Here is a 14,466-nt window from a genome sequence, read left to right as displayed (position 1 = left end):
ACCCCAATAATTTGTTTATTTAGTGAGGATTGATATCTAGTGTCTAAAACAGCAACTAAGACTTTTGTCCCGTTTTGTTTTATTAGTAATCCTCTTACTCCAATTGTAATTAATCTCAAATGTATATAATTTAAGTTTTTGGAAGAAATTTGATTTATACTTTCATTTGTTAATAATCCGAACGTTTCAGTCCTTCCTTCTGGTATTTCTAACATTTCGGATCTATGTGTTCTAATTAAACTGGAATTGTTTTCTAAAACACCAGTTCTGTATAACATATTTGGTCTTAATGTATTAATGCAATCATTTGACATAATTTCTAAGTCTCTTTCTGTGTCAACAATTTGTTCTAATTTATAGGCATTTTTGTTTGAGTTAAATTTTAAAAGTCTGTTTAAATAAGAGGGACTGTTAGTTTGGTTTAGTGTGCTAATTCTAGAAGAACTAGGTTCTTCTGAAGTTAATGTTCTTGACCTTCCCGAAAAAGGATTCATTATTTATTTAAATTTTTCTTGACTTCCTCTAAATTGTATGTCAAAAAGTTTTTTGTTTTGGATTTAATTTGTGAAGAAATCTGAATATTAGAAAATTTTTTAGATAACAAATCTATGGAATTATTTATTTCAATTAATTTTGAATTTTCAATTATTTGTTTTTCTCTTATTACTAAGTCAAATTTTGTATTAAAATTTTCAATTAATTTTAGTAAATTTGAAATTTTCTTTTATTGCTGTTCCATCATAGTTTTTAAATAATCAATTTGTTTTAAAATTATTTCATTTGACTGATTCATATTAACAGATTAGCTTTGCTATACAATTTTCAATTTCTTCTAAAATGTCTTTATGAGAATCATAAGTGTTTTTCATTGTTTTATAAAAAGAAGAATTTGGATCATAATTTTTCCCTTCAGTGTCTAACCATTTTTTAGATTCTAATGCTCTATTTTTATAAAATTTTTGGTAATATTTTAAATGTGAAATTTTTTCAGAAAAATTCATGCCGAAATTTCTGTAATATAACTTTTAAGTTCAAGAATTTTCTTAAGTGTAAATTCATAATTATTATAGGAATATACACACTGTTCCCAATTTTGTAAATAACAATAGTATTGCATATCTGCTTGAAAAACTTGAAGATTATGTTCATAATTTCTAAGTTTTCAAATGCAAAATTTTAAACATGAATGAATCATTTTAATTTCTAAGCCTTAGATAATGAAATTTATGCAGAGATTTCTGTAATATAACTTTTAAGTTTTTGTATTTTATTAAGGGTAAATTTATGTCTCCAATAAAATTCTTCATAATATTTCCAATTTTGTAAGTAATGATACTTATGCATTTCTTTGAAATAAATATGGAGCTCTTGTTCAAGTTCTCTAAGTCTCTAAATTAAAAATTTTAAATATGAATGAATCATATAATTTTCTCAGAATCGTAATAGGCTCTGATACCAAAATATGAGGGGTATGCCTCCGCAGAGGTTTAAATATATATATATATATATATATATATATATATATATATATATATATATATATATATACACTGAATGTTCACAATTTACATACTAAATGTTTACAATTTAAATTGTAAACATCCAATATGTAAATTGTGTATTTTAGACCCAAGGTGGAGAGTGCAGTGGACCTGGGTCCATGGTATAACTGTAGACATCTTTAGTTCCCCTTCACTGGATTTTTCTTAATCCCTCATTTTGGGTGGAGGTGGGCATGAAGGTTATTAAGGGATATAAACCATACATTGTTTACGGGGGCAATTTATATCGTGGACCAAGATCAACATAGCATTATGGACCTAGGATCAAAACGATGTGGTTTTGATATTTAAGTTTAATAGAATCTGTATTTTTCCTTTTCTCATGTTTAAACACAATTTTTAATTTATTCTTAATACAGATATAAAACTCACAACACAAGACACATACACATGTTATTAGGACTCTATTATTCATATTAGACTAGGACTATATTATTCGTGTTAGACTAGGATTCTATCTAGCATCTCTATATATTCGTTCCCTGTACTCTCAGACATTATTATTGAATATAACACAATTATATTCTTATCTGGTATCAGTTAGTTAGGGTTTTCTTTTCCAACATCCATGTTCCTCACTTCGTAGTAGTAGCCGATGGCATCGAACCAAGATACACCGTATGAGAAGCGGTCCGGTCAACGACGTGACATTGGTGATCTGTGTCAAATTTGTAAAGGTTTCAGCCACATGGGAGCCAATTATTTTTGGCGTTATGATGATCCGTGTCAAATTTGTAACCGTTTTGGTCACACGGGAGTCAATTATTTTTGGCGCTATGATGATCCTTGTCAAATTTGTAAATGTTTTGGTCACACAGGAGCCAACTGTTTTCGGCGTTATTCGGGGGCTCTGGGTTTTCAGGCTAATGTGGCCGTCTCTGGTGGTAATGGTGATTCCAACGGTCATCATCAGTGGTTCCCTGACACTAGTGCTACAAATCATGCTACGCCTGATTCTTCTTTGATGACTTCTGCGACAAGTTATGATGGCCCGGAGACTCTGCGAGTCGACAATGGTACAGGTTTGCCTATTATTAATGTTGGTTCTGCTTCGTTAGCTACTGATTCTATGTCTTTTAAGTTACATGATGTTTTGCATGTCCCTGGTCTCTTTTCTTCTCTATTATCTGTCCAGCGTTTTGCAAAGTACAATAATGTTTTCTTTGAGTTTCACCCTCTTTGTTTCTATGTGAAAGACATTTTGACTAAGAAGGTTCTTTTTAAGGGACATGCGTCTGGGGGTCTCTACACATGGCATGCATCTTCTGCTTCCCCTGCTGCATTTGTTGCTACACGGTCCTCTTACGTTTGGCACATGCGGTTGGGGCATCCTCATTCTCGAGTCTTACGTAAAATTTTAGCGTCTTCGTCTGTTGGTACATTTAATTCTAGTGATCTTCCCAATGTCTGTTCCTCTTGTCAATTAGAAAAATCTTATCGTTTTCCTTTGTCTCATGTCGAAACTACTAGTACGCATTCTTTGGAATTAATTTATTCAGATATTTGGGGCCCTGCGCCATTACTTTCTGCGTCTGGCTATAAATATTTTGTGTTGTTTGTGGATGATTACACTCGTTATATGTGGTATTATCTCATGCATGCTAAATCTGATTTGTATGCTATATTTGATAAGTTTTGGTCACTAGTTGAACGTTCCTTTTTTCGCAAGATTATTTCTTTTCAATCTGATTTAGGGGGGGAATATAAAAAGCTTGGTTCCACTCTTGCGTCCTTAGGTATTCGTCACAGGCAATCCTGTGCGTATACTCATGAACAAAATGGCAGGGTAGAACGTAAGCATAGGCATGTTATTGAAACGGGACTAGCATTAATGACTCAATCCTCTGTTCCGTCTCGTTTTTGGGATTATGCTTTTGAAACTGCGGTTTATCTAATTAATAAAATGTCCACTCCTGTCTTATTGATAAATCTCCTCATTATCTTTTGCATCGGTCTCCTCCATCTTATTCATATCTGCGTGTTTTTGAGTGTTTATGCTGTCCAAATCTGCGTCCCTATAATCGCAACAAACTACAGTTTCGGTCATCCCCTTGTGTCTTTCTAGGATATCCTCAATCTTTTCGTGGCTATCGTTGTTTAGACACTAACACTAACAAGGTTTTTATCTGTCGCCATGTGCGATTCGATGAGGTTGTCTTTCCTTTTGTTGCTTCTGTGGATTCACAGGTTCCAAAACCACGCTCGGAGCCGTGGGGTGTTGCACCAATTGTTTCTGGTGGTGATCCGACTATTGTCACTGCTCGTGACCCTCCTGCCGCGCCCATAGCCACTTCTGACCACTACTGCCAGCAGCCTGCTACTGCCGAGCCCGTGACCTAGTCCAAGCGAACAGTCACGGACCAGCCGGCTCCTCGGCCAAGAGGCCGGCCTCGTGGTCGGTCTCGTCTTGCGCCCTCACCCGTTCGCTCTCATGGAATGAATACAAGAAGTTCGGGACCACATGATCATGTTGCTTTATCTGCTGCTGTTACTCCTGAGCCTACATGTTTTACTCAAGCGGTTAAATTTCCTGAATGGCGGGATGCAATGGATTTGGAATTTAATGCCTTGGTGCACAACAATACATGGAGGCTTGTTCCCTTTAAATCAGATGTGAATGTAGTTGGATGTAAGTGAGTGTTTAGAACCAAGAGAAAGTCTGATGGTTCGATTGAGCGTTACAAGGCTCGGTTAGTTGCCAAGGGATTCAATCAGATTGCCGGTGAGGATTTCTTTGAGACCTTTAGTCCCGTTGTTAAACCGATTACGGTACGTTTTCTCTTATCCCTAGCTATTTCTCGTGGATGGCCTATTCGACAGCTAGACATACACAATGCTTTCCTAAACGGCAATCTCGCTGAGATAGTTTATATGCGCCAGCCCCCTGGCTATGAAGACAAAACAATGCCCGGGCACGTTTGTCTCCTTTAACGTTCTTTGTATGGGCTTAAGCAAGCTCCCCGTGCTTGGTTCACACGTTTGCATGATTTTCTGGTTTCTGTTGGTTTCTCACCTTCCAAGACTGATATATCTTTATTTATATATTCACATGGCAATACTTGTCTATATTTTCTGGTTTATGTGGATGATATTTTGGTTATTATGGGTTCTGATTCGGCTCATGTGACTGATCTTATTAACAAGTTGGCTCTTGAATTTAAAGTTTGTGATATGGGAGTGCCCTCTTTTTTCCTGGGTATTGAGATTATTCTGTTGTCTGGTGGCATGCTTCTGTCTCAACAATGGTACATGAAAGATATTTTAAAACGGGCAGGTATGGTTGATTGCAAGCCCGTGGCCACTCCGGTTTCAACCGCGAAGGCCGAGACTGGTGTTGTGGTGCCATATGCTGATCCCACTCAGTATCGTAGCTTTATAGGTGCTCTACAATATCTTACGATAACTCGTCCTGATCTTTCCTATGCAGTCAATCGTTTGTGTCAGCACATGCATTCTCTTCCACTGCGGATTGGGCGGCTCTCAAGAGGGTGTTACGATATATAAATGGGACACTACATCTCGGTCTTAAAATTACTTCCTCTCCCTCTCTGGATATTCATGCTTATTCTGATTCCGATTGGGCTGGCAATCCTGATGATCGAAAATCTACCAGTGGTTTTGCTGTGTTTTTGGGGACCAATCTTGTCTCATGGGTTTGTCGAAAACAGCGTATTGTGGCTCATTCCTCAACTGATGCAGAATACAAAGGACTCGCTGATGTTTCTGCAGAGGTTACTTGGATCGTATCTCTGATGAAGAAACTCGGGTTTGCGCCACCTTCTGCACCCAAACTCTGGTGTGATAATCTGGGTGCTACTTATCTATGTGCTAATCCGGTGTTTCATGCTCGCACCAAACACATTGAGACCGACTACCACTTTGTTCGCGATAAGTAGCAAAGAAGGAATTACAAGTCAATTTTATTTCTACCAAAGATCAGATAGCAGATATTTTTACTAAGTCTCTTTCGTTTGTACGTTTTAATTTACTCCGTTCCAAGCTCAATGTTTTGTCTGACCGAACTTGTACTTGAGGAGGAGTATTAGGACTATATTATTCATATTAGACTATGACTATATTATTCGTGTTAGACTAGGATTCTATCTAGCATCTCTATATATTCGCTCCCTGTACTCTCAGACATTATTATTGAATACAACACAATTATATTCTCATCCATGTTATATATTTACTTATTCTCAAATCTAATTTATGTAAATAATATGTCCTATGGGCACATAATTTCATAATACAAGGAATAAATTCGTAAAATAAGGCACACAATATATTGTGTGTTACACAACTACTAATCTATTTCAGGTACAAAATTCATACCCTTAAGGTACAGAATTGCATAACATGAGGCACAGAAACGCATAACACAAGACACATACACATGTTTTATATTTACTTTAGTTCAAGTACAGAATCAATATTCTTAAGGTACAAAATTACATAACATAAGATACAAAAACGCATAACACAAGACACAAAAGCACATGTTATATTTAGTTATTTACTTTATTTCAGGTACAGAATTACATAACATGCGACACAAAAACGTATAACACAAGACACATACACATGTTTTACAATAAAAAACAAATTGTGATGTGAATTGAACAACAAAAGCACCATCAAAATTAAAATTCAAAACTACGTCGTTTAGGATCAGGATCCATAACCCTGGTCCACGGTATACCGATGGATTTACAGCTGCACGATACATAAAAAAGGATTTAAAAAACTAATTATTCCTAGAATATATGAACACAGGTTTAAGAAAAATTATGTTTATAATTGAAATATAGGAGTTTTATCAAATGCTCTTTACTACAATGCCTCTTTCTAAAAATTGAAAAAAGAAAGAGTACTCTTAAAATATAATGCACAAAATTTACATTGTAGAAGACCATTAAATGTCTGACTCATCAAATTAGAAATTACTACCCAAGTTACTGCAATATTTGAATAGCTCATCAAATATTTAATTAGCCAGTTTGACAAAACAGCAAGAATATAAGATACCCCTTCCACTAGTGAAGCTTATTCTCTATTTCTCAGAGGGGCTTAGGAAATCGCATATTCTGCATATAGAAGAAACAATATATAACACATGTGAAGTAACCCAGTCAAGCTGGTTAAGGATACAAATTTGTAACCACAAAATCACCAGTTTGAATCCCAACCTCCTTGATTTGAGCCAATTAGCTATTATGAGCAACCATAAGGTTTACCCGGTGCACACCCTCGAGTAATGGTTGGGGTTTCCCTCGTCACCCCAAAATAAATATATATAACACATGTTGCTCAGCTTCATGCCTGATCATTATGCAGATTTCTCAAACAGGTATAAATCTGCACTTCTGTATAATTAATTGCAGAATCTTATGATTGATTCAAGGATAACCATGTTCTTACTTCCCTCTTAAACTCATGCTCTTGCGCTTCTGGTTCAGCGCAAATCGTCTTGCCATAGCAGGGTTGTAGAAGGTCCTCATATGCTCCGACAGTTTATGTATAGCTTTAAGATTACCAACTTCAGAAAGCTGCAACAGAAAAGAGTCAAATTTCTGATAAGGAAGCTTCATTCCCCGGGATATCACTTCTTCCAACAGAAAACACGCGTCTTGAGTATTATCGCTAGCAAAGAGCCCTTCAATCATCACACAGTACGTCTCTGTATCCCGTGCACAGCCTCGATTATCCATCTCCCGCCATGTCTCAAATGCACCATCGACATCATTAGTCTTAAAAAACATCGCAATTAGCATGTTGAAAGTTTGTACACTAGGAACACAACCCACTTCGATCATTTTATGATAAAGCCTAAGTGCTTCATCTCTGTCATTATTGTGGCACAGGACCTTAAGAAAGCAGTTGAAAGTAACAATATCAGGAGGATAACCTTTGCTTCCCATCTCTTCCAGAAGTTTATAAGCCGCCTCGATCTTTCCAACCAAATACATACCTTCAATGAGATCTTTATATGTTGAAACATCAGGAAGGCATCCGCTACTTATCATATCCCCAAGAACCTTAAAGCATTCCTCCATTCTATCATTCTGGACAAGAGCCACGATCATAATGGAATAGGTTTTTGCAGTGGGGCTAGACATGGTTGAACCTTGAGTTCTCATAAATTCCAGTAGTTCAGAAGCCTCTGTAACCATGCCCGCTTTGCAAAAACTATCGATTGCTGTATTGTATGTAAAGTTATCAGGTGTATGCCCCATTTTGATCATGTCTTCAAGTACGCCCATACCTCTAGTTGGGTTTCTAACTCTACACCATCCGAAAAACAGAATGTTATAAGTATCTGCATTTGGGTTTAACTTGTTCTTTAATCTCCTAAACATGGCTTCAGCATCCTCAACAAGAGCGCACTTACATAGAGCATCTAACAGTAAATTGAAGGCATAGATCTCGGGTGGCGTCTTCGCCCTTATTTTCTTCTTCCTTGCAAATTTGTGAAGATGAGTCAAATGCTTTTCAGTATGCTGCCTCAGAATAGTTAGCATCGCTTCGACAGGAACAGAACTCTTACTGTTCCTCTTCATGTAGTCCAGAAGATCACAAACAATTCGGAACTGCTTTACCTTGTACTTTGTACTGGACAATATATCAATCATCTCATTATACACCTGAGACTCATGACCATAATTTTCCTGCTTCCCCGCCCACGTGAAGAACCTAAATGCTAATTTCTCCTCATATCGAAGCTTATTCAGGACCTCTACCACCAGAGGAGTAGTCAGTTCCACGCCTAGTTTATCGAGAGCTATCTCCATCTTATGCACAGGATTAGCGTAATCCATGATAGTCTGGTATGCCTTATCAGCAGTGCTACAATAATCAGATACATTCTCCAATCCAATAGTTCCTGAAGTGTAATTACGAGAAAAAATCCCACCAAATAAATTTAACAATTGCACATCAAAATTTGAACCTGTTTTTGGAGCCCAAATTGTGCCAGTCGTGCTAATTTTATTCACTGCAAGAAAATTCCATGCAAATATGGTTGTATACCCATGAAGAACTGAGCATGAAAATTTACGGGGATGAAGCATCTGTTGATTCGAGCACATCATCTTAACAACGCTCATGCTCTTGCAACCATATGAAACAACTTTGAGCTGAAACATCGCCAAAAATGGAAAGCTAAGTACAACTTGAAAATTTGCTTGATATCGCAGAACCCAGACCCGATATGTTATGTGAGAGCGCAGAACTACATGGCAAAGTTAAGCAACACGCACACCACCCATTGAAGCCATTCGTCGAACAAGTGGAAGCCAGCCAAAGATCAATACGCGAAGTAGATAACTTGACCTGGATTGTTCAGTATGGATGTACACCACCCATTGTGGCAATTCGTCGAACGAGTGGAAGAACGTCAAATATTAAGGACACAGCAGAGACTTTGATGACTTGATCACTCAGATGGCAGATAAGCGTATCATCTATGCGCATATGGTCAGGGACGGAGCCAGCATTTCCTTTGAGTGGGGGAGAAGATACAACAAATAAAGTGATGTATTCTTAATTCAATGAACTGATAAACATAAGCAAAGCATAATTTATGGAAATAAAAAACACTAAACCATCTCTAATCTTTAACACCAGTTGACAAAATGATGTATTCTTAATTCAATGAGAAAGCTGTATATTTTTTATATAATCAATTAACAAGCTATACTACAAAAATAAAAGACAAAACTACTAATAAAGCACTTTGAAAAGTTAATTACATGACATGTAAAGCACTTCTAATAAAGAACAAAGAGTAAACCATCACCAAAAAAGATTGGGGAGAGAGTAGGTAATCAAGAACATGAATGTTTATTCATTTTATCTAGAAAGATTATTTTTAAAGAACACAACACGTAGCTTGTAAATTTACTTGATTCTTTGATAAAAACCCAAAAATAAAATAAAATAAAAATGAAGATTTACCTGCAGGGTCACAGACTCACACTGCTAATAAAATTCATCAAAATCTGCAAAAACGCATCAAGAAAAATTCCACTTCCTTTATTAAAAGAACTAAAATTCGAAGCAGCATGATATGAGCAGCATATCTTTGTTTCATTGTTTGCTTTTATGAACATATTAGCAACATAATAATACAGAGTATAATGAACACAAGTTCTTTCAAGAAAACAAGATTTCTTCAAGGACAATTAGTTCATTTTTTGTTCATTTTTAGCTGAGACTGGAAATTTGAATTGGATGGTGTATATATGATACCCTCTAGGCATGCTGTACATGTCAATAAAATCATTGATAACATTAAAAATTACATTTTTTTTCTGCTCAATTTATGTTTAAAGGTGTCTTGTATTGGTTCTGCTTGCCGAGTTGCTGATGATTCACAAAATATGTACTAGCAAAGCATAATTTCTGGAAATAAAACACTAGACGGTTTCTAATCTTTAATACTAGTTGACAAAATGATGTATTCTTAATTCGATGAGAAAGCTATATATTTTTTACACAACCAATTAACAAGCTATACTACAAAAATAAAAGAAAAAAACTACTAATAAAACACTTTGAAAAGTTAATTTAATCAATTTAAATGACAAGTAAATCACCCCTAACAAAGAACAAAGAGATTACCAAAATGGCAAAATAAACTCTGCAAGGCAAGTAATTAGGGAAAATCTGCAAAAATCCTCAAAATCTGCAAAATTAGGGAAAAATTAGCAAGTAATTAGGGCAAATGAACTTACAGATCCAAGAAATTCGCAATTAAAGGTTGAAGGACTGACCGCTGCCGAGCTGCCGTCCACCCAGAACGGCCAGAAGTACTCCTCCATCTCCTCGTATGTCATCTCTTTGTTCAGTTGTTCTTCTTCACGGGCTGCCGAGCTGGTGTGACGGACTGACTGCTTACGGTGTCTGGTCGGCGGTGGCGAGTGGCGAGGCAGAGCCGCAGAGGAGAGACCGAGAGAGGAAAGAGGCGACAGTGCGGCTGGGGCGTGGTCTACTGGTTTGGGAAGAAATGAATTTAAATAAAATGATATATATATTTTTCAGTCTGAGCTAAAAAAAAAAATGATATATATATGCCAAGGACTTGCCGTAGGATATGAGAGAATGAGAGATTCTGGTTTCTGGTGGTTAATCCGGTTAGACTATCGACTTTATGGATTTGAGTTAATCAAAATTTTTTTTTTTATCAGATTGGCCCTAATTTTAAATTTCTTAGCGAATCAAAATTAAAAAATGAGGGTGAGTATCCACATTTAGAGCAGTTAAAATAAGTCCAATTCGACATTTAGCCAATTATTAGACTAATTAAGTTGTATATTTCTTCGACCTAATTCGAACAAGCCCACCCAACTTAGTTCAAAAGGGGTATCCGATTATACAAGTTGACATGTGTAATCCACGGGACAGACCATATAACCTGCTACCCCTACCTGCCTACCCTTACCTCAAGTATATTTAAATAATTTTTAATTTATATGTGATTTGTATTAGAATTTAAAATTATTATTAGTAGTAAGAATTAAAATATGAACTTCTAATTAATTTAATCTTAACCGAACAAAGTCAATTATGCTAAAGGTATTTTTTAAACTTTTTTGTATATTTAAATTATTCACAAATATTATATATATATATATATATATATATATATATATATATATATATATATATATATATATATATATATATATTTTATTTATTAGGAAGGGGGAGACCCAAAGAATGTAGAACAAAGTCAGATAGTGCTATACATAAATCTCCACGAGGGGAAGCCAGCTATATCGTCTTCTAAAAAGCTTAGAATATCGTCTGGTGGTGAGTTTAGAATATGTACTCCAGGGGGGAAATTCCTAGAGTAAAATGCAATGTGATCCGCTGTGATGTTCTGTTCTCTTGTTACTTGTGCTGCTTGCCAAAATTCAATGTGGCGGAGCTCTTTTTTTGCATGCTTCGAGGATGTTGTGGGCTGGAATGCGAGGGGGGCTGTTTCCTTTTAAGTAGTTGATGACGTTTGAGGAATCACTTTCTATAATCAGACTGTTGTGTTTCTTGGCTACTGCTAGCTGGATTCCTTTTAGCATGGCCCATGCTTCGGCTTCAAGGGGTGTACAGTTCCCTATATTGTAGGCAAAGTTATTATATATTTATTACGCGCATTATTATATATTTATTTAAGTTACTAGTTTTTTACGCGCATTGCACGATTGGATAATGCCCAATCTTTTTTTTTTTTAAATAAGTACTTTAAAGTATATCAATGCAAGATTATATTGGAATTGTTTATGCATAGATAATTGAATGTTAAATTTGTGTATTTAAATAGGCAATTCTAAGTTTACAAATGCAAGATAATATAGTCAAGATTAATTATAATTGTCAATAAAATAATTGCATAGGTATGGTTGAAACTAAATACTGGACATAAGGGAGAGCAAATAAAAATTAGGGCATAAAATATTAAATATATACTAAAATTGAAGAGCTAACTGCTGATTGCCAAACAAGGACATTGCGAGATAGTTTCTCACTTCAATTTGTTGTGTGATTTGAATACTATTTGTGTCAATAAATCCTCCAAGTAGTTAATATGATTGACTTAATTATATATTTTTATTTATTTTATTTTTAAAAACAATTATTATTATTATTTTATTGTTATTATTAAATATATATATATATATATATATATATATATATATATATATATATATATACCCTTAGGCCTTAGGTCATTTTACATGTTAATCTAAACAGCTAATTTTTTCAAATATCTTTTTATCAACCATTGATATAATTCGCTGGTCAAATTCACTAATATAATCCGCTAACGTTAATCTCTAATTGCTGATTGTCAAACAAGGACATTGCGATGTAGTTCTCACTTCAATTTGTTGTGTGATTTGAATACTCTCTTTGTCAACAAATCACTCAAGTAGTTAATATGATTGGCTTTATTAATTATATTTTTTAAATTTTTTCATGGTATTAATAAAATATTTGGTAAATAAATATATAGCATTATTTTGTATTATAACTTTGATATTTAATTAAAAAATAGTGCACAAAAAAAGATAATAGACAATGTAGTGGATACAATCAATTGATGAATTTGAATGTAAAGAATTTTTACATTGGAGAAATATAAATACAATAAAACTAAGAAAATTATTTCTCTTATTAATTAATTTATGGAAAAATCAACGATTTGGTCCCTCAATTGTTAGCGAAATATCAATGTAGTCACTTAATCGCATAATCATCGATTTAGTCCATGAAAATAACTATTTTTAGTTAATTTAGCCCCTCTGACCGTAGTCCGTCCAAAACCCGGCGATAGCACCGATTTGTCATGGGTAATTTTGTCATTTCGCTTCTTTAAAAATAATGACAACCAACGACGGCCGGAGAGGATCGATGAGAGGATCGGAGTTTTAATTTTTGTCGATTCCAGTAAATTGTACTATAGTTATGGGCAATGGAGATGGCGGCGAGGCACGGCCCGCAATTGCAGCGGAAGATGGAAACGTCAAGCGTTGGTGGGTGGAGGAACGCGGTGACTGGGATTGACGGTGGGCGGCGGTGCCGTAAGGACGCCCATTATTATTGTAGTCCTCAAGATAACAGTATTTAAGGTAGGGACTACTTTCCATAGGCATTATTGATATGCTCACTTCATTTGCACCTTGCTTTTGCCTGCTACTGCACCTTTCTGCACTTTCCTCCCTCCTTATTAACTGTTCGCTCGCCATCTTTATCTATCTATCTATCTATATTCATATCTATATCTATATATATTTCTTTCTATATACTTTCGATCTTCACAAACAAACCTCGTACATTTAATTAACTCGATCAATTCCATCGAATGTTGTAGAATGATTTATATATATATATATATATTTAAGATAGTATGTAGGTCAAGAATGCATGCGAATAAGGAGGAGTCCGTTGAATAACTTGTCCCTTTATTAAATAGATATTTTTATCTTTAAAAATAATGACATCCAAGTGCCACTTTCCCTGATCTTCCTCCGTCCCTGCGTTTTCCATTTTTTCAACTGTCATGTCTTCTATTTCTTACTGTAGATCTAGAGTAGAACCTGCAAATAGTATGTAAAGGGAAACAAAAAATGACTTTATTCTTCAAATAATGAAATCAGGAAGCCGGACTGCGCCCCCGACGGCTGGAGAATTTGGACACCGCTCTATTGGTGGGTTTTGAGTTTAAAGGATGAGATGAAACAGGAATGGATCCCTAAGACGAAGAATTTTTGGTTGAAGAGAGCTGAGCATAAGGATTGGGATGAATTCCGCGTGTTGAACTCCGGCGGCAATGGCGGACAGAGCTCCCATGAATCTGAGCACGGATTGTAGATTTCAACTGCGAGACAGTTCTCGATGTCCACCAGGCTGTCGACGAATTTCACCCTGCCGACGACGATGAACCTCGGAAGCTCCGAATCAGCGTCGTTGAACATGCCCACGAGAGGACTAGACCGCGAGAATCTCAGAGCGCGCACCTGCGCCTGGCAAGAAGAAGACTAAAGAAGCGAAATGACAAAATTACCCATGACAAATCGGAGCTCTCGCCGGGTTTTGGACGGACTATGGTCGGAAGGGGTAAATCAACTAAAAACAATTATTTTCAGGGACTAAATCGATGATTACGCTATTAAGGGACTACATTGATATTTCGCTAACAATTGAGGAACCAAATCGTTGATTTTCTCTTAATTTATTGATAATGAATAATTTTTTTTAATAAAGACATTGTAGGGACAATGTAGCGAATATAATCAATTGATGAATTTGAATGTAACGAATTTTTATATTGAAGAAAAATAAATACAATATAACTAATGACATTATTTCTCTTATTTAATTTATTGATAATGAATAATTTTTT

At 35.5% G+C, this 14,466-nt stretch overlaps 2 protein-coding genes across 4 annotated transcripts; one reads left to right on the top strand and one right to left on the bottom strand.

The window, feature by feature from the left end:
* Positions 1-2,616: 2,616 nt before the first annotated feature.
* LOC109164015 (pentatricopeptide repeat-containing protein At1g73400, mitochondrial-like) lies at positions 2,617-10,535 on the bottom strand. Of its 3 annotated transcripts, XM_019312761.1 has the most exons (5): positions 10,337-10,535; positions 10,185-10,248; positions 9,519-9,562; positions 6,973-9,061; positions 2,617-2,629 (listed from the first exon to the last, which is right to left on the bottom strand). In XM_019312761.1, the coding sequence occupies exon 4, from the start codon at positions 8,705-8,707 to the stop codon at positions 6,980-6,982; it is 1,728 nt and encodes a 575-aa protein (XP_019168306.1). In that variant the 5' UTR covers positions 8,708-9,061; positions 9,519-9,562; positions 10,185-10,248; positions 10,337-10,535; the 3' UTR covers positions 2,617-2,629; positions 6,973-6,979. The 3 variants fall into 3 exon arrangements, with proteins under 3 accessions (XP_019168306.1, XP_019168305.1, XP_019168307.1); XM_019312760.1 differs by lacking the exon at positions 2,617-2,629 and having other exon boundaries at positions 6,447-9,061; XM_019312762.1 differs by lacking the exons at positions 2,617-2,629; positions 9,519-9,562; positions 10,185-10,248; positions 10,337-10,535 and having other exon boundaries at positions 6,447-8,761; positions 8,795-8,814.
* LOC109164045 (uncharacterized mitochondrial protein AtMg00810-like) lies at positions 4,665-5,315 on the top strand. The gene is made up of 3 exons (XM_019312796.1): positions 4,665-4,924; positions 4,990-5,185; positions 5,262-5,315. The coding sequence occupies exons 1-3, from the start codon at positions 4,665-4,667 to the stop codon at positions 5,313-5,315; spliced, it is 510 nt and encodes a 169-aa protein (XP_019168341.1).
* Positions 10,536-14,466: the final 3,931 nt, after the last annotated feature.

The sequence above is a fragment of the Ipomoea nil genome, unplaced genomic scaffold (assembly GCF_001879475.1).
Source record: "Ipomoea nil cultivar Tokyo-kokei standard unplaced genomic scaffold, Asagao_1.1 scaffold3056, whole genome shotgun sequence".
NCBI lineage: Eukaryota > Viridiplantae > Streptophyta > Magnoliopsida > Solanales > Convolvulaceae > Ipomoea > Ipomoea nil.
This window is presented reverse-complemented; position numbering and strand designations above follow the sequence as displayed.